This window comes from Meleagris gallopavo, chromosome 5 (genome assembly GCF_905368555.1).
Source record: "Meleagris gallopavo chromosome 5, MGAL_WU_HG_1.1, whole genome shotgun sequence".
NCBI lineage: Eukaryota > Metazoa > Chordata > Aves > Galliformes > Phasianidae > Meleagris > Meleagris gallopavo.
In genome coordinates, this window is record NC_139408.1 from 40,424,575 (window position 1) to 40,452,162 (window position 27,588).

Genomic DNA, 27,588 nt, shown 5'->3' on the forward strand with positions numbered 1-27,588 from the left:
TTCCCTCCTTTCCAAAAGGACATTATCAGAATATGAGATAGGAAGATTAATCAAAAAGACTGAAATAGCCAAATATGAAAAGTTCAGTATTTCCATCACACCAAAGCAGTTACCTGATGCAAAAGAGCTTCTCTATTGCTTTCTGATCGATTCAGCTTTTTCTGGGACTGCTCCAATTCTTGCTCAAGCTTACAGAAAATGATGAAGAAAGAAAAGGTATGTGTGCATCACAGTATAAAAGTGCTATTTAACTAGTTAATTCTGGCACAAATTAATTGGTACAAACTATAATTTAAAATAAAGTATAATATATACCATATTTTTATTTATCCAAATCCTTAACACAAATTTTCATTTGTATTAAATCCCAGATATATTTAAATCATTAAAAGAATGTTTAACTTATAGTCTATGGTTTTTTTGCATACTTATCTACATAACATGAAGATGGTATATAAACTCCAAAACAAACAAAAAAAAGAAACAAAATAAACAAAGAAGCATAAAAGCTACCTTTCACAGGGCTACAACTAAAAAGAAAAAAACTACTATTAAAATAAGTTTGAAAAACATGCCAGGATTTGTGGCATATTTTCAATCTCAGAAAATAAGATAACATTTGAATCTTTGCCTCATAATTTATTCATAAAAATGTTAAAGATGACAATTTGTACAACTGGCAATTTGTAAATTCTGCGCTCCTCTGCAATGTGTTCAAAGTTGTATTTCAGTTTTTCTGGAAACGAGATGACTGAAAAACTGAAGAGCCTGGACTTCCATACAATTAGAATTTTCCCTAAAATACTGCATCAAGGGAATGTAAGAATGTGTAATCAGAGGTAGTCAGCAAACTGATCATCATTCCAAAACCAGAAAACAAAAACTATGAAATATTTTGTCAACTCTTGTCAAAAATAATTCAAAGATTGTAAAGATGCATGTGGAAATAAAAACAGTTTTTCAAAGCAGGAATTGTTATTGCAGACATAATATCCCTTTTGTGAATGCTAAGGAGGCTGGCAAATGGGCAAAGTAAACAGGACGAGTATTAATGAAATGAAAAGAATAACAATATAAAATGCTACATCGATTGTCTTGTGTAAAGGTTTAGCATAGACATGGAAATTATTGACAAGAAGTTTAAAGTTGATATAAGAGGGGGAAAAAGCCAGCAATAATATAATACAGCCCTTGCAACCTGCAAAAAAAGGAAATAAGCAATTTTGTTTTCTATAGACGGTAAAACAAAACAAAAAAAAAATAGTTCAGAAAAAAAAATATTAATAATCACTAGTTTGCAAAATAATGAAACAAGCATTAATTGCTGAGATGAAGAAAAGTCACATCGTAGAGCTGCTGAAAATATCTGAGAGGTAACTACATCTATTTGACTCTATTCAGAGACGAATCAAAAAAAGAAATCAAGGATAATCTGCAAGCTTGTCTGTCTGGCAAGATGGAGAAGTTGTAAAAGAAACAGACTGTAACTAAAGAGTTTAGTAAGAAAGACATTAGTTTAGTGTAGTTGCATTCTGTGTGTCTGATATAAAAAAGCAAACAAGAAAAATCCCACTGTGTTATCTTAAAGAGTAAAGAAAGGTTTATCCTGCTGGTTTCTCTGAAGGAGAAGAATATACCACAACATATGACATTATGCAGTCACTTAAACCAAAGAAGAATAAAAGCAAGGCTTACTTGTTTCTTTTCACTTTCATATTTCACAACTTTATTTTTCACAAGTTCTTCTGTTTCCACTGCTTTAGCATCCTGCTTCTTTAAAGCCTTAAAAATTGAAAAACTTACTGTGAACTTCATTTAAAAAGTTAGAAGCCTTCCTTTTAAGTATATTAAAATGAAGCAATCTGCCTTACATTTAAGAAAAGTGCTAAATGAGTGTTTTCTGACTGTGTCTAAAATTTCAGGTGAAGTCAATGCCTATTGTCATGAAAAATAACAAAAAATGCATACATAAACATACAATGTTATGACTAGCATTAACATCCTTCTGATCTATAGATCTGCAGATGCCCAAGACTGACCCCAAACACTATGAAATGAAGGACTAAGAAGTTGAAGAGAGCCCCTATAGATAAGCTGTAAAAATATCAGATGAGGAGAATATATTCTCCAGTACAGAATATGCGACTACACAACATATGATGTATTGCAATGAGGAAAACCCTTCTATAAAGTTGTTTGAATTCTGACAGATGTTTAGAATTGTAGTGTTAAAGCAGAATTAACTGAATCATTCCTGATCTAAAGCTCGTTATGCTTTACTTCAAAAATAAATATAGACTTTTCCTGTCCTGCTCCAAACTGAGTGTCTAAAACTGCCAACATACATTTTATAAAGCATCTTATGAAAATAAAACTGCTTTGACTACCAATTTTGAAATATTGTCCGTCTATAAACCAACACTATTTACAAAATGTAGCTAACTACTGGCAAAGAAATGCAGCAGACATCACAAGAGATTTGTAACACAAAAAAACCCAAACTTGAGTATTGCATGCCATAACAAACTCATCTACTTCATTTACTGTGAATTTGACTAATCGCATCAAAAACTCATTTCTTTGCTATAAAACATGACCAAGCAGTTTCCAGGCTAGTCACAAAATCAATTCATTGCAGATCTTAGCACACACCTTTTATTTTGATCCAATATAAGAAAATGTAAATACACCTATAGCCTGTGCCCAGAACAAAAAGCTTTTTTTCCAGTCTGTTCTTTCTAAATATTTATTTTACATCGTAAAGGAATATCTCCTTAAACAAATATCCCTAAAACTGATTCCTGTCAGAGTGCAATTGCATGCAATTTTGAACATTTTCTACTTGCTGTATACTTGGGAGAGTTCGCACTTCATTAAAAATTCAACTGTAGAAGCTTTATTTTTATAAGTAGCTTGGTAGAGAAATAAATGGATGTCTATATTTTTCTTAACCTTATATCCTCATGTCATAAAATATATGGGTTTCAGTATATTTTGGCTTCGTCTCCTGCTTGAACAGATTATACTAAAAAAATTGTGGAAGCTATTTATTATGTCACTGAAAATATTATGCTACATAAAGAATTAGGAATTCATTTTACTGATTCATAATCAGATACATCACAATGTTGCAGTCTCTAAGGTATTTTTCTAACTATTCAGTACATATTGAAATTAGTCCTTATGAGTTACCAATATAACTCAAAGTTGCATTCAAATCTGACACTTTCCCACTTTGGTCAAAAGGATTCTGGGAAGAACTCACCAAAAGCTATAGTACAGGGAAAAAAAACAAGCTTAAGATCAACACTTCAGCTAATGTTATTACTGTACGTAAGGTGATGGTTGTTTTATTTTTAAGTGATACGTACTAGCTGCAATTCTGTTTCATTTTTCTAGCAAAATTAAAGCACTGCTATATACAGCCAACTGTCTGCCAATCTTATTTCTTGCAGTAATTAATTGTAAAAAAAATACATTTCTTCATGTGCTGATTTTGCTAGGAAAGTCAGCATACAAAAATAATGAAATTCAGTTTAAGGAAAACTAAATTGTAGCTCAATAAAAGCTGAGCTGGAATTAGAAATCCTAGGAAAACTTTCAAAAATGCCCCTGTAAAAGGCAAAAGTATATTTCTGCATCACTAGTACATCCAAATTCACAGAAGAACCACAGAAATCAATATGTCATTTCAACTTACCAGAATCACTGTATGATATTTTGACTATTAAACAGCAATAACGTCAAACAAAAAGGCAGTCTTTCATACCACTGATATTACAAATATGTTTCCTTTTATTTTCTATATATTGTTTTCTAAAAAAAAACTACCCATAATCATTTTATTATTAAGTAGAAACACTTCAAATATATCAAAGTTGAAATACCATACAAAGAATGTGATAGTACAATAAAGTAAAACACTCCTCACATGCACTGCTTCAACTGTGAAACACAGGTTTCTCCAGTAGGTACCAGACAAACCATGAGTTAAGCAATTAGAATGCCATTAAGAAACAGAAATATTTGGTCATCCACAACCAGTAGCTCTTACTAATGACTCAGAAACTATGTAGGTAAAAGATAGCTTTACGCTATCTATTGCCCTCCTTCCTAATTATCTTTTACCGGCTTATGCCACTCTTGTTCTCCTCCATTGAAAATTTCTCTGCAAAAGGTTTAACTTGGGAAATGAAGGCTTACATAAAAATATAAAAAACACAGTATAAAGAGCCAACAACTTTTTTTTATTATTATTTCATTTCACAGTATCATTAACATTGGAAAAGACCTCTAAGACCATCTATTCCAACCACCAATCCATCCCCACTATGCCATGTGCCTCAGTACCATGTCTACACTTTTCTTGAACATCGCCAGGGACAGTAACCTTACCACCTCCCAGGATAGTCTATTCCAATACTCGACAACTCTCTCAGAGAATAAATTATTCATAACATCCAAACTGAATGTTCTCTGTCACAACTTACTTCTTGTCCTATCACTAGTTACCTGAGAGAAAAGGTCTACCCCCTCTCTCCACAATTTACTTTCAGGTAGTTGTAGAGAGCAAATAAGGTCTCCTCTGAACCTCCTTTTCTCCTTCTTTGTTGTCTCCAAAGAAGGAAATGGGAGAATGAAAGGGTCAAAAATAACAAGTAGGAAGGGGATGCTGAGTACAGCAATTCCAATACACTCCTTCCTGATAGTTTCCTAAAAATAGGCAAGCATGGTCCAGGGAACTTAGCAAAGCAGCACTGAAGCCCCAAGGAATGGAAATAAGTCTGCAGTCATCAGAAGTCCCCCCGCAACATCCTTTTTTCAAAGGGATTAATGTCTAGGCTGGCCAGTAGATAGCTAGCAAGGAGGTTGTGTAAACTTGTTAGGCCCTGGAGGGAGACACAAGGAAGCAGAGAATTTGTGTGTAAAGACATCTTTATAACATGGTTTCAGGATGGACCATTTATATGTTCTGCAGTCTGCTCAGTCAGAAACAGGCTATCATCTCTGACAGGCTAGATGAACTTTTGAATTAACTCAAGGGAGCAATTCTTATAGGGTTTTTTTTTTTTTTTTTAAATAGACCTTACTGTCATGAGATAGTACAAGAATACTAACTTACATTATATAGCTCCACTCACTGTACTTCATCTATAGTGCACTAAAATCCACATATTAATATGAAAATCCTTTACTTGCTACTATAAGTATATAGTATATAGGGGAAAAGTATAAGAACTGTGGTTACAGAGGTCTCAGCAGTCTTCTCCAACTTAGAAGAATATCTTCAAGATATGACTTTTAAAGTCTCTTTTTTTTTTTAAAAAAACTTTTCCTTCCAAATAAAAATAGATTTGAAAGTAGCACACAGACCACAAATTGAAATTGGCTCTTCCAAAGTGAAACTGAACAGTGAAATAAAGTCATATTGGACAAAATATGCAAGCAGATCAGCTTCATGCTTTATTAAAAAAAAAAAATATACTTAATCTGAATGAATTTTTTTCTCTAACCTGCCACATTAGGAGCTAGCACTGGTCCAAGTATTTTACTATTTCTTTAAACATCTTGCCTAGCTATTTCAGTGACATTTGTATGAGACCTAATCACGTTCCAAGGCAGAGAAGCGAGTCAGACTCAAACTGCAATCAGTGCAGAAATTACTAGCCACAAGTGGCACACTACAGAGCCAAGGGGCAAATATCAATGATACATTAAAACATCCAGATGCATCAAAGTACAAATAAAGATAATGTTTGTCTAAAAGGATCATAGAGAAGGACATATAAAAACAGAACTTTCAACATTTTTGACCATCACTCCACCCATCCTCTATTTACAGTCCACCAGCCTCCTACACTTCACAGTATGTGCAGTAAGATGTACCCATAGTCATTACTTTAATACAATCAGTGCATTCAAAACATTCTATTAAGATGATTCTGTACACCTAAAGTGAACAATGCACACTCCTTAGGTCCTGAAGGAATTGGCTTATGCAGTTGCCAAGCCACCCTCCATCACATTTAAAAGTTTTGGTCATCAGGAAAAGTCCCTGGTAAATGGAAAAACGGAAACATTTTCATTCATAAGAAAGGGAGACACAATAGAAGGAAGAGAGACAATAGAAGCAAGGGATGCCATCCAGAAGGATCTGGACAGACTTGAAAAGTGAGCCTATGGGAACCTAATGAGGTTCAACAAGGCCTAGTGTAAGCTGTTGCACTTGGGTGGAGGCAATCACTGATTTTTTATTTATTTATTTATTTTGAGAACGGCCCTGTAGAGAGACTTGGTGGCCCTGGTGGACAAAAAGCTGGACAACAAGCCAGCAGCATGCCAACTGTATCCTGGGCTGTATCAAAAAGTTGGTGACCAACAGGTAGAGGGAGGGGATTATCCCCACTCTGGTCTGCCCTCACGAAGCCCCATGTGGAGTACTACTACAACCACCAACACAAGAAAGATGTGGAGCTGTTGGAGCAGGTCAAAAGGAGGTCCGTAAAAATGATCAGAGGATTGAAGAATCTCTCCTGCAAAACAGGATGTGGGAGCTGGGCTTGTTCAGCTTGGAGAAGAGAAAGCTCTGGGGAGACTTCATTGCTAACTTCCACTACTTGACGAGAGCTTATAAGCAGGAGGGAGACTGACTTTTTACACAGGCAAAGAGGAATGTTTTTAAACTAAATGTGGGGAGATTTAGGTTAGATGTTAGAAGAAAATTCTCTTCTCAGAGGGTGGAATAGGTTGTAGAGAAGATGTGGATGCCCCATCCCTGAAGGAAGTCAAGGCCAGGTTGAATTGGTCAGCCTGATCTAGTGGGTAGCAACCTTGCCCAAGGTAGAAGGTGTGGAACCAGATGATCGTTAAGGTCTCTTCCAACCTTAGCCATTCTATGATTCTATGAATTTCATCAAAATGATTCTCATTTCATCAAAATTCATAAAGATAGGCAGAAAAATTAGCAAAGTCATCCAGGATAGCTATTACATATAAAAGGTGTTTTAAGGCTATTTTTAAGAAGAATATTTGATCTTGCTTTAGAAAAATGGAGGTATATATGCAAACGAGTGTTATTAAGTGGATGGTGCTTTCACATTCAAAATAAAGCAATAAAGAATCTCAAAATAATTTTAATTTAGACAAAAATGCATTTTGGTAAAGTAACCTATATGCATGCCAGGACATGTGTCATATGCATGACAAAATGAACACACTTGATATCGTTGCTAATTTGAAACAAGTTTGTATCACAGATAGAAGAAAGTGAAGATGGATGACTCACACTAATTTCAGGTTTTCTTTATAAACACTGCTTAAGCAGACCTCGAATACACACCAACTCAAGAAATATTACCAAGCACAGAGTCAAAAAAAATGCAAACTTAAAGATGTAAAATGTTATATTTGAAGTTTTCTTTGTAGCCAGCACATAACCAGATATATTATTCATTAATAATCAGTTCATGGTGTTAACAATGAAATACAAATAAAGTTTGATGATCATGAAAAATGCAGACAAAGAAGTCAAATGGAGAAAAAGAAATAGCAAAGTGTCATCATGTTCAGTTAAGCTCTGAAAATATGTAATTAAATAATTTAGATTTAGGAAGATGTCCATCTTAAGATGGTAAAATACTGACAAGCAGTGGTCAGTTACGGGCATTGCACTTTCCCTTACAGATCACTTCTAACATTTAAGCCCCATCAGAATTTTTAATTAAAAGTACTGCTGATCAAATCCAAAAGTTAAATTCGATTTTGTTCAGTTTGAGATGCACAGCGAGCAAAATAATGAAGAAAACTGTTTCACCAAATTGCCACAAATGCTTTAAATAGTATTTATTTGTGAATTATCCATATCATATTGAATGATTGGATTTTAGATCGCAGTCCAAACCTTATCCCCTTCCTGTAGTGTTACTTGTAAAGCACGTTGGAGAAAGAAAAAAAGATAAAAAGAGACTTCAGAACATTAAATCCATGCAATGGTCACCACAAGACTGGAGTTTTGCAAAGACTGCCTACTTCAAATATAGGATGTAAAAGAATTCATGAGGAACTGCGCAAACTGAAAAATTCCTCTAAGAACTTTGCTCAAAGACTTAAATGAGTGACAAACATAATTTTTCTCTATTGTAGAAAAATAAATACCTTAGCAAAATACATCAGTGCAAGTAATGAAAAAATGAACAAAAAGACAACTAGTACTCAGCTTACACATACACTGTTGAAACGACAATCATGTAAGACTGTGCTTCACAGTCAAAGGTTTAATTATTCATTTTATTTGGTTTACCCAATAAAAAGTCTATTTATCTCTATCACCCCATATAAGAGAAAAACAAAGTGAAAAAATACCAGTTCAAGAACTCAAATTCTTAGATTGTTTTGGTGCTGGCATTTTTTCCTCTCCTTGTTTTCAATTCAAGACAACATCATTCTAGACATTTTACCTCCTTAGAAATTTTTATATTCCTATTTCCTGTATAATGTATATTCTATAAGATAGAAAATATTTTTCCTCAGAAAGTTTTCTCATACAACAGCTTCTCAGGTTAGTATTACACTGAGGATTGTATTGTACAGAGTACTACAACATGTACAGAGTTAATATTATTTTGTTCTTAAAAAGAGAACAGTTCCAAAGTTAAGGTCCAACCTCAACCCGGTCCAATTTGCCAGTGTGTGAGCTGAAGAGTTCAGCCAAAACTGTTTAACTGTTCCTAAGAAATATAACACTATCCAGAATTGAGATAATTTTCTACTTGGAGGTTGAACATAACAGCCTTCATATAAGCAGCAGGAAGAGGACATGCTGTTCTACTGGGAGTGTAATGGAAGTCTTTGTTTCAAAGTCTAAACTGCCTCCATTTTCTTCTGCAATCCATCAGAGATTAAAGAGTCTCCCTTTCATACTTGTCACCAGATCTTATTTCTCATACTAAAGGTTAGAAGAGCCTGAAAAAAAAAAATAAAAAAAATCCTCCATTCATTGCAACATCAGTAATCTAATTTTCACTAGGATTCCCAAACAGTAAGCCCAGTCAAAGAAATCCAGAAGCCATGATGGAAAAAAAAAAAAAAAAAAAAAAAACCACCCAGAAGGAAGATACAGAGATACAAGCCCCTTCCTGAGAGAGTGAAGACATTCACAAAGAATGAGACTCACCTCAGAAGAGTTGCAATTATGAAATACTGGGTGTGGAATAAGTCTGTTCCAGTCAGGACTGGCTCTGAATCTTGGGTTGGGCTAACCTTTAATGGTGAAAGTTTACCAAGCAAACTAATAGGTGCTGAACTTTCCTTTTAGCTTCACAAATGTTAGGGTCTGAATACTGAATTTTTGAGCAATTGTATCAGAAAATCTTGTTTAAACAGGAAGGGGCTCCTTGGGAAAAACAATTTATAAAAAAATATGCATAGTACAAAATAGAATTTGCAGAAAAGATTAAAACATTTTCACATGCAGCTGAAAAGCTTAAGGGAATGGAAGGTTAGGGCAACCACTTAGCATTTAATATTCATTTTGCATAGAACACAAAAGATGAACTATTTGAAAGAAATGTATCTAGCTTGAAGGCTTATGATTCACACTGCCAATCACGTGAAACTCTTTGAAATACATTTGAATTCATTCACTTGAAAACAGAATTTCCTTGCAAGGAAATAATCACAGTATCAATGTATCTTTATAGATAAAAGTCATTACTCCTTTAAAAGCACAAAGGAATATTTTTCCAGTTAACAGATAACACTATCAGGTAACAGCAACTCATCTCATAATGCATGCTGCTACCAGATTGAAGGCCCAATCAAAAAAAAAAAATAAAAAATCAAGTAATAGACATAGGCATATTGAAGATTAAAATCCCTATGAAATATTGCATCCTCTGAAAACTGTAATAAAGCACACTTGTTCATATAAAAGTTCGTTTCACCCACTAATATATCAATAGGGAAAAAAAATGATGCACTGATTCTGAAACATTAGTAGAAATACTAAAAACATCTTTATTAGTATTTTTAATTCATATTTTAAAAAGTACGTTATCTTCTTAAATATGACCTCTTTGAAGAGTCTCTAGCCTCATATGAAATATAAAGCACAGGTCTACCTTAAGGCTCCTCGATATCATGGTATAGCATAAAACTGCCTTCCAAAAAAAGCACATATACCATCATTAAAAATAAAAACATCAGAATTATGGATTTCTTCTCAAATACACCTTTCTATTACATTGTCAGAGATGACACTGTAAATAATATCTTAAGGGTTGGAACAAGATGATCTTAAAGGTCTCTTTCAACCTAAGCCAGCCAATGATTCTATGAACATTAAATAATTATAGTATGTTGAGATTCACACATTTTCCAAATAGTACTATGAGCAGAAACAGAGGTATTCTTGTCTTACATTTCTTAAAGTAAGCACAAAAGAACATTATATTACAAATTAAAATTACAGAAAAGTATTAACATTTTTATTTGTCTATTAAACAATGTTTTATACTTCATCAGATATTTGCTTTGACCTAAACTGTTTGAAAAGCACTGAAAAGCCAGTATTTGATTGCTTGTTGAAATAAAATAAACCACTCACTACAAGCAACATTTGCATTTTAGAACACAAAACATTCTAATTGAAAACAGTCAGATGGTTTGACTTTGGGGGGGGTTAAAGGGAGAATACTGTGGGGAAGGTTGCTTTTCTTCTAATGAATGCTTGTACAAGCCACCAAAAAAGGTCTAAATCTAGGCAATGCAGTACCATGAGTAACACAGACTGTACTTATTAACAACTGATCACCAAATCAAGAGGAAGCAGACTCAATACAGTTAAGAGAATACGTCAAATATGAGCACTTTCACCAGTTTGATAGACACGGGGTCATAAAGACAGCAAGATCTCAATTTGATCCTGAGCGTCAGGAGTTTTCATTTGATCTTGAGTATGGAGTAAGTTTTCATTTGTATACCTCTTGTAATTGAACAGACATCTGTCCCAGTTGGTCCTGGCGCCTTTCTATAAGCTGTCTTTCAGCACGCATTTCTTGTTCTATCTCCTGAAGTCTTCTCTCTACACGTGCTGATACCTTCAAAAGGAAAAAAAAAAAAATGCAGGAAATTAGGGTGTATTTAACCACATACTGAGATAACAATAGAGAAAATGGTAAAGAAGATATGGGGCAGAAGGAAAGGGAAATGAAATAACTTATTTTATCAAGCAAGATTTAGAACAGTATAGCGAATAACCAGAGTTACAGCACTGAGTACTCAAGATTGCTGTCTTGCTAGAAATACCCTCCTTGTTCATTTACATTACTTTTCTGCAAAGTGGTAGTTCAAATAAAGCACTAAATATATCAGTACCAAGCTTGGTACCACCTAAGCTGAGGCCACAATACATAAATTTTAGCTTCTCTGTTGCCACAGGCCTAATCTCTAGAGAGTCAACTCCTTCACATCCCCTGTATATAAAACAAACCAAAAAAATTGCTTTATTTTCAGAAACCCATGAGTGACAAGCAGTAAACAAGATATAAGTACAGGAGAATAATTGTGCAATAGCACAAAATATTTACATAACTTTAAGAATTTTTCCCAGTATTTTATCAATTCACATACAGACGAATACAAATAAAAGTCTGTCATCTGTTAAAGCAATCTGTACTAACGCAGTAATTCAAACTCAAGCTGCAATCCTTACTTAACATTATTTTTGCTTTTCAAGCTGCTAGCAGACAGCACCCTCTTGTGGGCAGCAAATTAGATTTATATCATTTAAGTTAAAGATTCGCAAGGAAAATAATTATGTTTCCTCCCTATTTCAAATCTAATGGTTTTTAAGAGTCACTAGAAAGCAGTTCAATTACCAAATGATATTCAAATAAAAAAAAGATTTAACACATCATTCAACTGCAAGTTTCTTATACACACATATAAGGAGAGAACAAATTCTGACTAAGCATGCTTCTACAAGCATTATGCGTGTGTATGGATAGAAAAATTTAAGAACAGTTATGTAGCAAAAGTAAAAATTAATGACATGCTTATGCTCTGATCTTCATGAGTACTATAAAAAATAATTCAGTCCTTATATCTTTACAAAAGAAATGTGTCAGAGATGGTTCCTTGTTTGCACAGCAAGTTGTGCAATCAGTTCACAATTAATGGCAATTTTAGAGTATTCATATACAACTGTAAGAGAGAACTTAAACTGTTCTAGGAATATTCAAAGGAGAAAATATTGAAAATTGAGAAAATAGACTGATTATTTTTCCAGAAATTGATTGGTAAATATGTAAGACCAAAGAAGAAACTTCAGCAGCAACTTTAAGATCACTTCAGACAGCTAAGTATCTCAGCTGATCTGTGTGAGGTTGTTTAAAAATATTTTAGTTTTTACTTTCTGCCTTAAGTAAATTGAGAGCTTCTTATTATAAGTATACTCCTGCACTTCCTATATTTTGTGTTTTTTGTTGTTGTTGTTTTTTTTTTAAGATAATTTGCATACACTACTTTTGGATATTTCCTCTATACATTGGAGCTTTTTCTGCACATTATGTTATTTCATAAATATAAAATTTGCAATATCACAAGCTATTCCAACTAGGTAGGTTGCTCTAAAAGTAATGCCTCTTATTTACCGCCATGGAAATGACAACAGATAGAAACACCACAATAATAACACTATTTGATAGAGCAAAATCACCATTTTTCACTATAGTCCAATCATGAACCCATGCTGTCTGGAAGTCTTTTACTTTATTCATTGCCCATTTGAGTATTTCACATATTAAAAGCCATGCATGGGACTTGATTTATAATAAATGTCCTCTCTTCTGGTACAGTTTTTGTTTATTGACCACACAAAGTACACATTACACCAGCTAAAAACGTACTTCCTCCAAAATGACAGTTATCCAATCTACACTGGTGTACACATAAGAATTGTGTTTCCTGGTTTTGTAGCCTTCCTGATCTTCCTCAGTTTATCACAGAACACGTGACATGCAATAATAGGACTAAAGACAGAAGAAAGATTAGAGCCATTAAGTAAGCAAGCAGTAAGCAGCACACAAAGAAAAGACTAAAATTCAATTATCTTCCTTTATCCCAGATGACCCTAATTCAAGACAACATTCCTACCATAACAGTATGTATCTTGTCTTCTAGATCAAAAGCCTTAGAGTAGACAAGTGATTCACTGAATAACAGTACAAGGAACATGGAACTTCTACATAACAACATGAAATGCTAAACTAAATTATTATATTCACCATATATAAGATTTAAAGATCTTATTTAAAGATGCCTTTTCAGCACCACAGACTAACTGAACAATACTCATGATGCTAAGTGCTCCATCTCTGTGTTAGGCTTTCATTTAGCAGCAAATATCTCTAAAAAATGGATTTGACTACTAAGAAGCCTCCTCTACCATCGCCAATCAAGCACAAAGTAAAGGTAAAGGACGTCCCTTTTAAAAAGCAGGGTGGCAATACCAGTCCAAGACAATGATGTCTCTGCAGCCAACCGCGGCATTACTGTTTTCATTAGAAGTGCATCATTAAATGTTACAGCTTTCAAAGCTTTATTTGGGAGAGAAACTATCATCCTTAAAAAGAATTACTCTTCTTTTTCTATTCCCCTTATAATTAAAAAAAACTAAAGAGAGCTTCCTTGTTATACTGTACATCTCTCACTTTTTGCTTCGCTCAGATAAAATCTGTGACATCTGATTTCTAGTCTTGAAAACTTGCTATAGTAGGTCCAGACAAAAAAGAATGTATTTCTTTCAAAAATGAAAAGACAGTGGCTGCCAGAATTCCAGAAGATTGAAGAGGAAGGTTAGTTTCTCTCATTCAAAGGCACAGATCAGCTGTACTCTGGTCACCTGCAGCAGCCATTTTCTTGCAAACTGTCCTGCTTAAAACTTTAGAGCTTGTTAATTTCCTGTGACATTAGAGAGGGGAAAAATAGTATACTAAGAAGCAGACCACAGCAAAAACAGTCTTGGAAGCATCTAAGAATTCCCTACCAGATAAACAGAGCTAACATTCTAACAAGGACACCCTGCTAAATTCTTGTAGGAAGGCTGAAGAGGTAAGTCTTCCTCTGCTGATTAATTCCATCATATTAAGTGATATTGATAGATTATAGTCTCTTGAATCTCTGCCCTTTTCATCTGCACAAGTACAATCATTAAGCTTGTTGATGCCAAGAAGTTGTTGTTGCCTACAATATTGATATCAATGACAAATGCATAACTAAAGACCTTGCCAGATCATTTAGTACTAATTCACGCAATTTTAGAGCAAGATCAGCCATCTAGAAGAAAATAAGTACACTCCAAAAAGTTAGTATTGCTTCTGATATCGCATTAGCATGCACAAAAAAACACAGATTCAAGTCTGAGTCTGGAACTACCTTTTCCTAACTAGTGGTGTTCTCATCTTCTCTCGCGCCTGCAGCAATACTCTGATTTGACTTCCAACTCAAAAGATTAGAATTAGTCTCCTTCCAGCAGATACAAGAAGCAAAAAAGAAGAGACAATCACAGCTGCACTGTCTCCTTTGCTACATTTGCCACAATGCCTTCAGAGAAGATCATACTCCCAAAAGATTCATTCATTTCGGAAGACTGCACAGATGATAAGAATTGAAAAGGATAGGGAGAGAAGAAGGAAGAGGAAAAAGAAACCTCAGATTTCATGGTTGTAATACGAGCTTCTTTAACATGGAAAAATCTAATTTCTATCTCTCAAAAGGTATCTATTGCATTTATAGAAATGTTCAAAACAATGTTCAAACAGCAGCTTTCGCCAAAACCGAATTTTTAAAAAAATTCACTGCACACCCACCTGTAAAACATTCACTTTTACTTTACACAAGTAGTCCAGATAAAAGCACTTGTTCTGCTGATTTTATTAAGGAAGGATATTACAACAATCTTGCCTGGCCTGGAAAGGATCCTGTTCAGATATACATACTAATACATGTTGCTGAGTACCAAAGCAAACAGTAGCCCATATCTTGCTTAGAACATTAAATTTACATGATCTTTTCTTGTTAGGCACACTCACCATTTCTTGTTTTTTGGACTCCGAGAGCTTTTCAGACAACGCCGCTAGAGTCTCTCTCATTTCTGCATCAGCCCTTCACAGAAAAATACAGATAAGCCTTAATATTTTGCAGCGCAAAAACTAAGGATCAACTGGGTTAATTTTAAGCAGCAATAATCTTATTTTTAGGCTACTTGAATTCATTCTACAGCTTCTAAATTCCTAGCATAATTGGAGACCAGCCTCAAGTGGAAAATCTTTAATAGAAAGAATTCCCATTTCTCTAGTGAAGATAGAATCATTATTAGGTTATCTCGTTGGAAATGCTAGATATCAGGTCAACAAGTACAAAATTATGAATACGTCAATACAGTCCTTTTGAACAGGACTAGTTCTTCCTGAGAAGAAAAGTACTAATTCCTGTTATTGTTATTAGAAAAAGCATCATACGTTGAGACAGCATGTACTGAAATAACCAAAACATGGCCTGAATGAGAGCTTGTCCTCATGAAATTCCAGTATCAAGAGCATAAAAGGAATGTTTTACTAACAGAAATTCCCAAACTCTTTTCCTTTTGTCTACATATGAAAAAGGAAATGAAGCCACATATTTTATGCAAATCAGAACTTGTGCAGTATTTCTAAGTGTAAATAGTAAGGATATGTAACAAGCCATTCATAGTACAGTTGTGCAGATGTACTGGTGCAGTGTACAGATGAGTAGTTTATTATTTAGAAGCATATAAACTATTTTCTCCATTGTTTTTCACATGCAAGTTATATGGTCTATACCTATCTCTTCTTGAAAGCTCCCGACTGATGTCATCTCCGAGACGAACTTGTTCACTACTAATATCACGAAGAGACTGGTGGAAAGAATGCAGCTGTAAATTAAAGTACATAAATTAAGCCAAATTAAGCCAAGGCTTAAGAATGCTTTTACCTATAATATTTCAAAAGTACATCTATACAAACTTTTAAAAAGAAAATATTAAATAGAAAGCAGCAGATAAAAATAACGTCTGAACCAAGTTTACATGAACTGCAGATCAGCCTGGATGAAGCTATTGTGCTTCTGTTTCTATCAAGCCTTCACAACACTTGCTCATTCACATTTGATTTTCAGTCATTATTTGCTAAACAAAGGCTCCCAACCATGGTTTTTTCTATGCTTTCATCTTAATTACCTGACATTGCATCATCTTTTTAACTTAATGCAAGGCAAATTGAAAGATCTGAACAGTTCAAGTCAGGACAAACATTTCCTGTTCATAAATGCTAGCATAAAAGAGAAAAAGTTCAGGCCAGCTATATGTACTATTAAAGAAAGATAGCATGTAAAACTGCAAGTGACCAAGCAAAATACAGTGATGTTTTCAGAAACTAGAATTTACAGAAATTTTCATCACTTTTGATATCACACCATCCACTTTTTTTTTAAATCTATGAATTCAGAATTTTATGAAACTTATTACATTAAGAGTTACAAGGTTACCATCTAATAAAAAATTGCACAGAACATTGAAAGAATATTTCATTGCTGAAACTTAGGTTCCTTAGCTTCACCATCAAAATAACTTTATTTGATGTAAAATTGAAGACCTTGATAGCCGCATACTGTCTGCTTAGGGAAAGAACTCTCATTAGCAACTCTCATGAATACCTGATTCAAATTATCAGTCTCGTTGACAAATCGAACGCTTGCAGATTTAGACCTTCGATGTCTATTGCCGTGTGAGTCTCCATAATCCCTGAGAGGAGAAGTAGGCACAAAGTGGTGGATCCCTTTATGTGATAAAAGATGAGGAAAAAAAGAAAAGACTTTTTTTTTTAAAACAGAAAATGTTTAATTTTGCTTTGGGAAAAACTCGTGCTTCATCTTGCAAATATGGATCACATTACAGGTAGATTACTGGAGTTATATAAAATTCACAGGCATACTTGTTTAGCTCTCCCCAGGATTCTTCTACAGTTGAAATATTTTTGTTATACATATTTATATTCATTTATACGTATATACACATACACAGGAAGGGTAAGGGAAGTAAATTATTTTCTCAAATTTTATTTGTCCAACCAGTGGCCTCTCTTCTGTCTGGATATAATAAAGCTTCAAACTAGAACCTTTAGAGCTTACATTAGGAAAAAAAAAAAAAAAGAACATTTTAATGTTTCTCCTAAAATGCATTTAATGCTATTCCTGAAATGAATATTCCTCCCAAGTACATATTTTCCTAAAAATAATAATTTTTCCAAGAGACGTGCAAGAAAAAAAAAAATGGAAAAGTACATAATTTTATTTTTTCCTTTTCCACAGAGTATAATTTTATGTACATGTCCATAGTCTTCTGTATTTAAAAGTACATTTTCTTTTTGCTGCGAAGTAAGCTTCAAAAGGTACAACATTTTGGACTAACTTTAACTTACATGTACCTACAACTCATGCAGCAGATAAGGCAGTTTTCTCCATGGAAACTATCAACAGTTGATTTAGATTTCTTGCGATACCAGAAAAAAATTACCATTTACCAAATAAACAACTGCTAAACTTAATACAGGTTACCCAAATTTCTACACTGAATTTCTTTGAAGAAACCAATGATAGCTCTTCATGTCAATATCTTTATACAGTTTTATTTCAATTTCCTCATTTCATACAATAATAATATGACATAACTTAAGTACATTCAAGCACCTTAAGTATTTTACCTGACACAGTTTCTCCATCCAAATCACTAGGGTATAAACTTGAGAGAGAAGCACTTCTCATTCCAGAATTTCGGGTTAATCGTTGACTCTTTAACTGATCTATAGACTGTTCCAATGTTTCTTTTAACTGCAAAGAAATCAGTTTACTGAAATATAAACAAAGACATATACAATAGCATGCAAGTAATCTTAAGTCATTAAGATAATGAGAGCTGTTTTTAAGTCAAGTTTCACCAGGAACTACTAGCATCTTTTCTTGGTTATCTCTCATACACATAATATTCTCCTAGCTGTAGTAAAACAAGTTTCCAGCACTGGCAGTTTCAGATATTTATTAGTTCAGATATTAGTTCAGATATTAGTTCAGATATTAGTTCAGATATTAGTTCAGATATTAGTTCAGATACAGATGTAATGCAGCAGGAATACTGAAAAGAAAAAAAAACAAGTATGGCTACTGTAAGCCAACTCTGGTTTTAAGCCTCTTACTTTTAGCACACCTTTATTTGAAAGTCCAAAAGACCTCTATTTCTAGAGGATCAGCTCTCCTCCCCTAAGAGAAATATATGAACAGTACTTAAGTTACTACTTTATTCTTGCAGAAATTAAGAGAGTTCAATCTCCTTCTGGGTGGCACTTTTTTTCTAAAGCTTAAAACACTATTTTAAATCTTCACTGAATCTTTTCAAGTTTGCTTAGGTTCTTTCTAAAGTGTTTTCATTATATTATTTTATCAGAACTCCATAATCACTAAGAAAAGCTGAAGCCAGAGATAGGATCTCCTAAAGCTTCCTTAGAAAGATAAGTTACTTGAAGAAAAAATTAAGACAATGCAAGTACATAAAAAAAGATCACCTCTGCACTCAATAATTAAAAAAAAAACAAAAACAAAACACCCTATGAGGATGCCAGAGGATCAAAACAAGAACAGCAATAACTCAGTCTTCAGATCTAACCTAACCCTGAAACTGACTAATCTTGGATCTCTAACAAGGGAACATAAACTCTGAATCAAGCTACAAGTGCTTAATTTGCATGCTTTACTCTGTCAGCACTAATTCTCATTCCCTCAATATGAAATGAGATACAAAAAAACAAAAATAAAAAAGTAGTGACAGTGTCAAGAATTAACAGTCTTTGGTAAAAAAATTAGGTGTTTGTTGCTATAAACACATTTCAAGGTGCTTGTGTTACTTTAAAAAAAAGTTATTAACATAATAAAGAGAGGCTAGTAGAAAAGAGATATTAAAAGGGATGTGTTTGAACAAAATAGCCTTTATAATCACCAATCAGAACTCCATTCCTTGATACTCCCTTATCTATCATATCACCATTTAAATGAGAAATTCATTAAGGTTTTTTCTTAAACAGCTATAGTAGAAAAAAGAGATGCAGTACTTCCTGATCCCAGCTACATTTCCAGATATGTACCACATTAGAAAACTCTGTTTCAAAAAGGGAAGAGAAAAATCAGAAGCTTTTTTTTTTTTTTTTTTTTTTAACTAATCAGATGGTATTTTCTTTACTATTTAAAACACAGGTAGATAGTTAGTCCCTAGATTTCTCTTCGTCATAATCAAAAGCCACCTAACAGAAAAGAATGAGTTATAAAACTAAAAATGTTTGAGCGATGTTTCACTGTGATGTCTGCTAATAGAAAACACTTCCAGAATAATGAACTACATTTAGATCAGCATTTATTAAAAACAATGTTAAATGGGTTCAGTCCCCATCAGAAATTCTACAAATTCAATAACTACGAAAAGCTTATAAAGATACAGAGTTCGACTGAGAAAGTCCATGAAAGTCTTGTCTATGCTGACCAAGAAACAAACTGCTAGAGAGGCCTTCTTTCTTTCTTTCCTATAGATTTAGGATTTCTTCTCCTATTCCCTCCACTTCCACGTATAAAATAATACTGCTTTGTATCTAAGTTTCAAGGAAGCACCAGTAGCAATTTGTTTGAAACAAAGTTATAAACTGCTCTTGTCCTATAGGCATTAATTTATTTTATAATCTCTGTTCAGACATCTGCTTTCAAACTCACAGAACCCTAGTGTGTAAGAGAACTTCTATTCATCTGAAATTTAGAGAAAACTGCTGGGTAGGTTCAGAAGCTATTGCAGAATCACAGAAAAAACCACAGAAACAAAAGGTACGTGTCCTATTTGCACATTGTACCTCCCAGACTATCGTACTACAACATAATCTACTTGGAATCTATAAACCAGAAAAGTAATAAAGCTTCAAAAACTGTTACAGTTTCATTATATAACAGAAAAGTAAAGTTTGGCTTAGGCTGCTCAAGTAACTATGAAAAGTTAACAACATCTATTTAACTCTTGATATATTCTACCCATTGCTGCCAAGTTTTCAACTGTGAATGCTGCTAGGAAAATAAAAGATTTAAGAAAAGATAAACTGAAAGTTGCTCACAGTTGCTATTGCTTCTGTTTGTTCCTTGTTGTATTCTCTGTATTGCCCCAGTAAATGGTCAACGTGTCTCAGGTTTCTGTTGGTATCCTTAAAAAAAAACGTTTGAGGAAGAAAAATCAAATAGAAATCTCCAAAACTCTAACATCACTGTTGTCTTAACTTCAGACAAAAAAAGTGTAAATTTTCAGCCACTCATCAGAAAAAATATTTTTATACAGAGATCTTAAAGTAACTTACTTCTATTTTGCTGGCAAAATAGAGAAATAAATTCCTGAAGATCAGCATATTTATTTAAAGTAAGGAAGTTCATCAAGCAGACAAGGGAAACTAGAGATACAGCAGATACTCTAAAGCCATACTTTAAAACTTCTATGAAGAAATTAAAGAAACTGTTACTAAGGCTCTTCGGTGACATTTTTTTTTTTATAGCAGGAAATCAGCACCCTATTTAAAAGGCAAAACTGTCAACATAAATATACTTTCTTAAAGTTTATGGCAAGATTATACAGCCCTCAATTTATTTATCATTTATCTATGGCACAGACAGCATTTATCACAGCTTACATAAAATTATACAATAATGGGAAGGAATACCAACTTAAAGATGATTGTGTCAAGACGTACATATTGCATTCTTTATCGTGGGGCAACTTGACCAAAATCCCATCATTTAGTTTATATAACAGTTTCATGGCAGCTGTTGCAGTCCTACCCTTCTCTTCAGCACAATTTTTCTACACAACAAAGCTTGTAACCAGGTAAAGAATGGGAGGATAGGGTGGCAGGTCTGCTGAGAAACCATTAGCTTAAAATCAGATTCTCAGAAGAGCAGCCAGAAAGAGGTTAGATTGGAACACAAAAACCCCAAAGATTGTTTTTTTTTAAAACACTGTCATATTCTTATCAACTCAACCTTCTAGCTTGATGATCACTTTTCAGCCAAGAAGTTCTGAAGTTTAAATTCAGTACTGAATGCAGATTTTCTCTCCTCACATATTAAATATCTGTATATGTGTATATATATTTATTTACTGTAGGTCAAAAAATAATTAAGCACAAGCAATAATGCACAAGTCTGCTTCTTCCAAGTTCTTAGAACTGTTAGCTAGAACAGGGATTCTCACCACAAGATTATTTCTTCCATACTGATGAATATGAATAGCTTCAAGTGATAAATGACATCAAGACAGTTAAACATCTCCTCCTACATGCAAAATAGATTCATAAACCTGCTCTCCTGCCTCCACTGAAGAAGCAGGAATCAGATGAAAACTTTTTCTTGCTCAGGTATGGATCCATTCTAAATTTACAAGTACTGCTTCTCACTGTGCTGTTCCACATCTACGAATTATCGAAGTTACTATTCCTCTATTGTGAGAAATAGACTGGACTGCCTACCTATTTTCATTATTTAGAACTTGAAAAGGTGTACAGTACAGATGTACTGTAAAAGATGAGGCTGGAAGTTTCCACTATAAAATTCAACATCACTTGTAATGATGCAAAAAGGTTTTTGGCGTTATTCAGTTCATTAATTTTATTAATAGTTTTGCTAAACACGTTGTTTCTAACAATATTCTATTATGCTTTCATACAGTTGTTATTCCATATAGCATCAAGCCACCTAATTTCACCCCTGAGGCAATACGATCAGTTACATAAAATATTTTGGCTTACACAGAAAGCAATGTCTCCCATCACTACAATACATTGCACAACTTCAGAAGTGAAAATCTGACTTTTCTTTACAAACTATTTATATACTTTAAAACAGTATTTCGTAAGCAACCTGTAAAGTGCTTGCTAATGTATGAATCTTCTCTGTAACTTCTTCAGCACCATAGTTCCAAGCTCTGTTGTGGGATGCCCTCCTCGAAGGTGGCCATCTTCCTATTTGAGCCCTAAAAAAGTTGTCTGAATCACTGGATGAATCTGCCATCGGTCTTTTGAAACCTAGGTTGAAAGATCACAAAACAAACATTAAATCCTTATTGTAACTGAACAAATCCAAGCCATGCAACATTCCCAAAGCAACTTTGTACACTATTCAGACCGCTACATTAGCGGGATGTATCTCAGAGGCACATCTACCATCTGTTCCTCAGTTATTATGCTTGTTCATATCATGAAGTAGAGGCCAACATGAAAGGAGACCTCTTTTGGATAGAATTAAACCAATAGACATATTCTCAACACTACTAGGTTTTCTGTACACAGGTAAAGATCATAGCTGAAAACAAATTTTCTCTGTAAAATATACAATAGAGACATCAGGAGAGCAGAACAATTGATGAAGTCCTCATGTGACCAGGCAGTAGGGCACTGCAATCTTTTCCATCCAACCAAACTACCCTATCAGAATCATTCTCCCTTTGCCTCACCCTCATTTCTAAGCTAAATTTAAGTTGACTGTGCTCAACTAATATCACTGATTGTGTGAAGTAAGATTAAGAAGCGGTGTCTTTAGTGACTCAAGAAGAATTTGAGACATTATGATAGAAGGCAAATGCAGAGTCTTTAAAAGAAGAGAAAGGAAAGAAATCGGGGCCAAAATGACACACTAATCAGCTTAATTTTAATACACGGAAAAAAAATAAAATAGGCTATTTTAAGTTTTTAGTAAAAATAGCTTTTCTCAAAAAAAGAAAAGCAATGTATGAGTTGATATCAAATCAATTGAGCCAACAATGGGTAACTAGAGTTTGTTAAGCAAGAAAGTGGCAGTAGAGGTTACTTTTGAACAAACAAAGCATTAAATACTCACGACATATACAAAATTAAGCTAAAGAAACATGAACCAAATTAAGCTTTAAAAAAACTGAAGTTGAACATCAGAACTCACGGAGAAGTTGTGTCAAATAAAGAAATATCAAGTGAGAATCTACAGTAAATCTATTATATATTTTCTTTAAATTAACTGATAATAGAATGGAATATGTTTATTACATTTGCAGAACCTTATAGACGCTGGCAGAAGAATCAGAGGAAGACATAAAATATTTGGAGGACATTAATCAAAGTTCAATATGCACTGACAATGTAATGTTCTAGAAAGAAAAAATTTAATACCTTAGAAGGTGGGGGGAAAAGAGCTACTTTCATTAACAGTGAAATACTACTACTTTTACCTACCTTGCATTCAACATAACCCTATTGCTGTGTTGAGGTTAAAGAAATCTGCTTGAGTCAAACTCAAAAATAATTTGAGGTAGAAAAGTGAGGCTTGTGAGGAAAGAATGGGGATTAAGAAAGGCAGAGTAATGGAGAGAGAATCGGAAGAAATTGTTAGAAGCTGGGATCAGTGATGACTGCTGTAGTAAAGTCAACTAGTAACAGATTAAAATTACAACCCTGTAGAACTAGGTTAAGATAGAATTTTTTTTCTTAAATTATCAAACAATGCAGCAGTCTGCCTAGAGTTCATGGAGTTACTATCATTGAGATTTATGCTAACAGTATCTTTGTGGAGAAACAGTCTGAATCTAAGTATTTTGGGGGAAAACATAAAAAAATGACAAATTTTTGAATTCCTTTTGGTCCTGTAGTAGATACAAGAAAAGTAAAGATATTATTCTTCTAGTCACTAAAACTGAAGTTCCCCAAAGAAACCATGGATGAGATTTAATTCTTACACTGTATTTTATATACATGCCAATTGATGCTTTTCCAGAGTCTTATTAAAAAGATATAAATTTCTGTCTGCTAGACTTGGATAGAAACTTTTCGAATATGAAAGGAGAGTAAATCAATATAATCAGTTTCTGCTCAAGTACACCAATATTCCCCACAGCTGTTTTCCGAAGTGAGGAATTTATCTCATCTTTGCTCCCCTTATCTCACTAAAGCACACTCTGGCTGCCAGTATCAGTAATCACTATTCCAGTATGTCTCACTCTAGTCAGATGAAATGAAGTCTAAATGAGGCTAAGCAAGCATGAACATTGAGTACTGGGGAAAAAAAGGGAATACTGGATATTTTCAAAGAGAGAAGAAGAAAAGAAATAAAGCATAGATAGTAATAACGGTGTGGAATAATTTTAATTTTTACCATAAGGTCTTGCTAATCACTATATTAAGCTGTGTTTTCCCTATCAATCTTTACTGGAAACTCACACAGGCACCAGCACAATCTATATTCTAGCACACAAACCACCCACATCACTGATAAGCATAAAAAGAAACTTCTCTCAAAAAAAAAAAAAAAAAAAGAAATCTTATCACCTGCTAATTCCTCTCTAATTCCACCGTCTGTCAGTCTCTGGGACTTTTTTTTTTTTTTTTTTTTTTTTTGCTCTTGCCCACTACACACAAGCAGCGGTACAATCACTCAAAACCCAGTAAACAATGGATTCAACAACCACTTTCCTCAAATTAACAAACATTTTCAGCTTCAATGCACTTTGTGAAAACATTTTTAAGACCCCAAGCAACAAAGAGATGCTATTAATGGCCAAACTAAAAATAAAGCACAAGATCAGCCCTATGAGAGATCAGAAACCCAGTCCTGAGTCATTAATCCAAGGGAATCTAATAATTATTTATCCACAGGCCTTTGTACCACTATATTTTCACTTATCATTCTTAGATTTGGAGCTCATTCATTTTTAATAATCATAGCAAACGGCTGATGATCGGTACCTGCAACATTTTATCTCAAAGTCATATTAAGTGTTGTTTCGACAAAATTAGATTCTTCAGAAGTGCAGTTCATGGAAAACAAATTATTTTATTCTCTAAATATGCAGAAAAGCATGTTACACTTAATCTGTAGGTAGAATATCGCACAGAAGTATATTCTGAGTTCAAGAAAACTAACCTTACTTTTTGCAATTCATACAGCTTGTCTGCGAGCTCAACAGCTCCAAGATTACGCTTAATTCTGACTTCCATGAGGTCACATCTCTTTCTAAACCAAAGAATCCCAAAATAACATCTTTTACAACATCACCAGTTTCACATTAGTGAAAGGTTAGTTATTGAATCTCAGCTGACAGGAACAAAATTCTTTAAATTTTCCCAAATTCAAAGCAACTGGGTCTCTGCACATAGTTCTACGTGTACACCTCTAGTTAGATTAATATGGGAATTCATGGCAGAAAAGAGAAAGGTATTGATAAAATACAATGAAAAGTAATAATGTGCTGAAACTATAATTCTGAGAAGTGCCTCAATAAGAGCCAAAATCAGAACAGTTACATCACTGAAGAAAACAAAAGGGAAATGAAGATTTACAGTAATACAACCGATAGTGTTTTCAGCTAGCCAAAATTAGCTCGTTAGCATCCTAAGTGGCTACAGTACTGAAGAAAGGGCAGTAAATGACAGAAACCTTAAAGAAAACACTACACAGACTTGAAGAAAAGTTCCCGTTTATAGCTATGTAGCAGTCCTCCTTATTATCATAAGCAACCATAGAGAAACTGCAGGCACTTTTAAGCTGGAGAAGGATTGTTCCATATAAAGCAACATCCTCATTTTTAAAGGAATTACAAGTTTTGTTTTACGTTTAAAAAAAAAAAAGCCACCAAAATCATACAGAGTAGAGATTTGTACAAATATTGTAGACATTGGTTGTATTAATTTAAACCAGAAAAGAGTATCACCACTTCTTTCAAAAACCTTCGCTGATGGCAGCTCACAACCATATAACCTACGTGACAGTAAGAAACATTTGTGGTCAGTTTTCCATTTTATTTTGATCTTTTAATGTACAGTTAGTTTACCTAGACAAGCCGTAACGTTTCTTGCAGTAAGAAACACGCCAGCTCTCTCAGATGCCGTCCCTGTTAACACACAGTGCGCCCATTCCGCGGGGGACGTTCCTGCAGACCCGCAGGGCACAGCAGCACGACGCGCAGCCTCAAGCGAGCAGATGAGTTAAGCACACACAGCCTGACGGCTTCCCAAGCGCTTCTATTTGTTTATCCACACATACGCTAATCCATCACTAGGTAACTGAGTGTAAAGTCGTGAGTGAAGCCTAAGGGTGAACCAGATAAGGACTGAGAGCGGTTCCAGACCCGCAGTGCTTCTGTTTGTGCCTAAAAATTTCAGGCACCCGATACCACAAGGAGACACTCCAGCACCGTGCATCCAGGCACCAGAACTACATTTATCATCAACACGTGACACCGTATCCCCTGAGCTTTTCAATACCACGGCACAGCAAACGATTCTTTCATACCGTTCGCACCAAACACACTCACGTAACCTAGCTTTAGCGACACCCGATCCAACCCCTGAGGATCCCCGGCCGCCTTAGCTCCTCACCCCGCGCACGCACCGCAGGACAGCGCCGGGCACGCCGCCGCTCGTGCCCCTGCAATCCCGCGGGCCGCCCGCCCGCCTGCTCCCGAGGCCCCGCATTGGTCCCGCAGGAGCAACCCGCCGCCGTCACCGCGCCTCCCCACGCGCCACTAGCAGCGCAAGGCGCAGCCCCCAGCCCTCACCGCGCCGCCACCTGAGTCCCTCCTCTTCGGGGCACTGCCTGCCCCTTCCCCACACACGCTTCCCACCCTCCTCACCTCGCCGCTATGGCAACTTGAACTAGCCGCCTTGATACCGGCGGGCAGAGCCACCTTCCGGGAGCCTGAGCAGCCCGCGAGGCTACTATGGGAAACGTAGTCCTCGACTTGCAGTTCGGCCTTGGGGAAGGAAGCACGGAGAACTTCAACTCCCAAGAAGCCTTGCGAGGCAGCCGGACCAGGCGAGCAGCGGACACCCGCAGGAGGAATAACTGGAGGCCAGGCCCCGCCCCTCCAGGAGCCGTTGACTATTCTGAGGCCGCGGCTGCGGGGCGGAGAACTGGAGGTCACTTCCCACTTCTCGCGGCAGCCGCTACGATAGAGCGCAGTCCGTGACGTACAGCAGTCTTTATAAATGTGTGTAAAATATACAGTTTTACAAAATAAGCATTAATGTTTACAAACATTTACATTTTCTAAACATAATGTAAATAAACAGAAAGAGAACAAACAGAAGCTGTGGCTCTGCTGACACAGATGCATGCTCCGTACTTTATACAGAGGAGGAGGCTGGAAGCCTGGCTGATCCACTGAAAAAATGAGTGTGTGAGCTACCAGCAGGCTGTGTGTCCGACCGGGAAGGCAACTCCTTCCTTCTCCCTCAACTTTTTCAGACTTGCGTTTTTGAGCCAGGCACTTCACTGTTCACAAATGCTGCATCTGCTACCTGTGTGCAGTAAAAAGGGGCAAAATGTTACAAACTGCTGTGTTGCAAAGCCTCAAAGAGAGAAATGAAATAACGTGGATGTTAAATGCAACTGCATAGAATTGATACAGAAGATCTTTTCAGTTTGGGAGGATGATATGTAAGAAATCAATGATTTAAATGTGCATACGAAGCTTAAGAAGCT

The 27,588-nt window shown here is 35.1% G+C and overlaps 1 protein-coding gene across 10 annotated transcripts in view; it reads right to left on the reverse strand.

Moving 5' to 3' along the window:
• The window catches only part of CEP128 (centrosomal protein 128), a 104,165-nt gene extending 77,291 nt beyond the window's left edge, over positions 1-26,874 (reverse strand). For 5 of the 10 annotated variants that reach the window (XM_085225432.1, XM_085225428.1, XM_085225434.1 and 2 more), the window contains exons 1-10: positions 26,738-26,874; positions 22,003-22,166; positions 20,214-20,300; positions 17,778-17,904; positions 16,732-16,853; positions 15,861-15,952; positions 15,090-15,162; positions 10,980-11,096; positions 1,696-1,782; positions 114-188 (exon numbers count right to left, since the gene is read on the reverse strand). In XM_085225432.1, the coding sequence (XP_085081558.1) occupies positions 114-188; positions 1,696-1,782; positions 10,980-11,096; positions 15,090-15,162; positions 15,861-15,952; positions 16,732-16,853; positions 17,778-17,904; positions 20,214-20,300; positions 22,003-22,152 (930 nt within the window). In that variant the 5' untranslated portion in view covers positions 22,153-22,166; positions 26,738-26,874. The other 5 variants (XM_085225431.1, XM_085225430.1, XM_019615807.2 and 2 more) reach the window with 5 other exon arrangements.
• Positions 26,875-27,588: the final 714 nt, after the last annotated feature.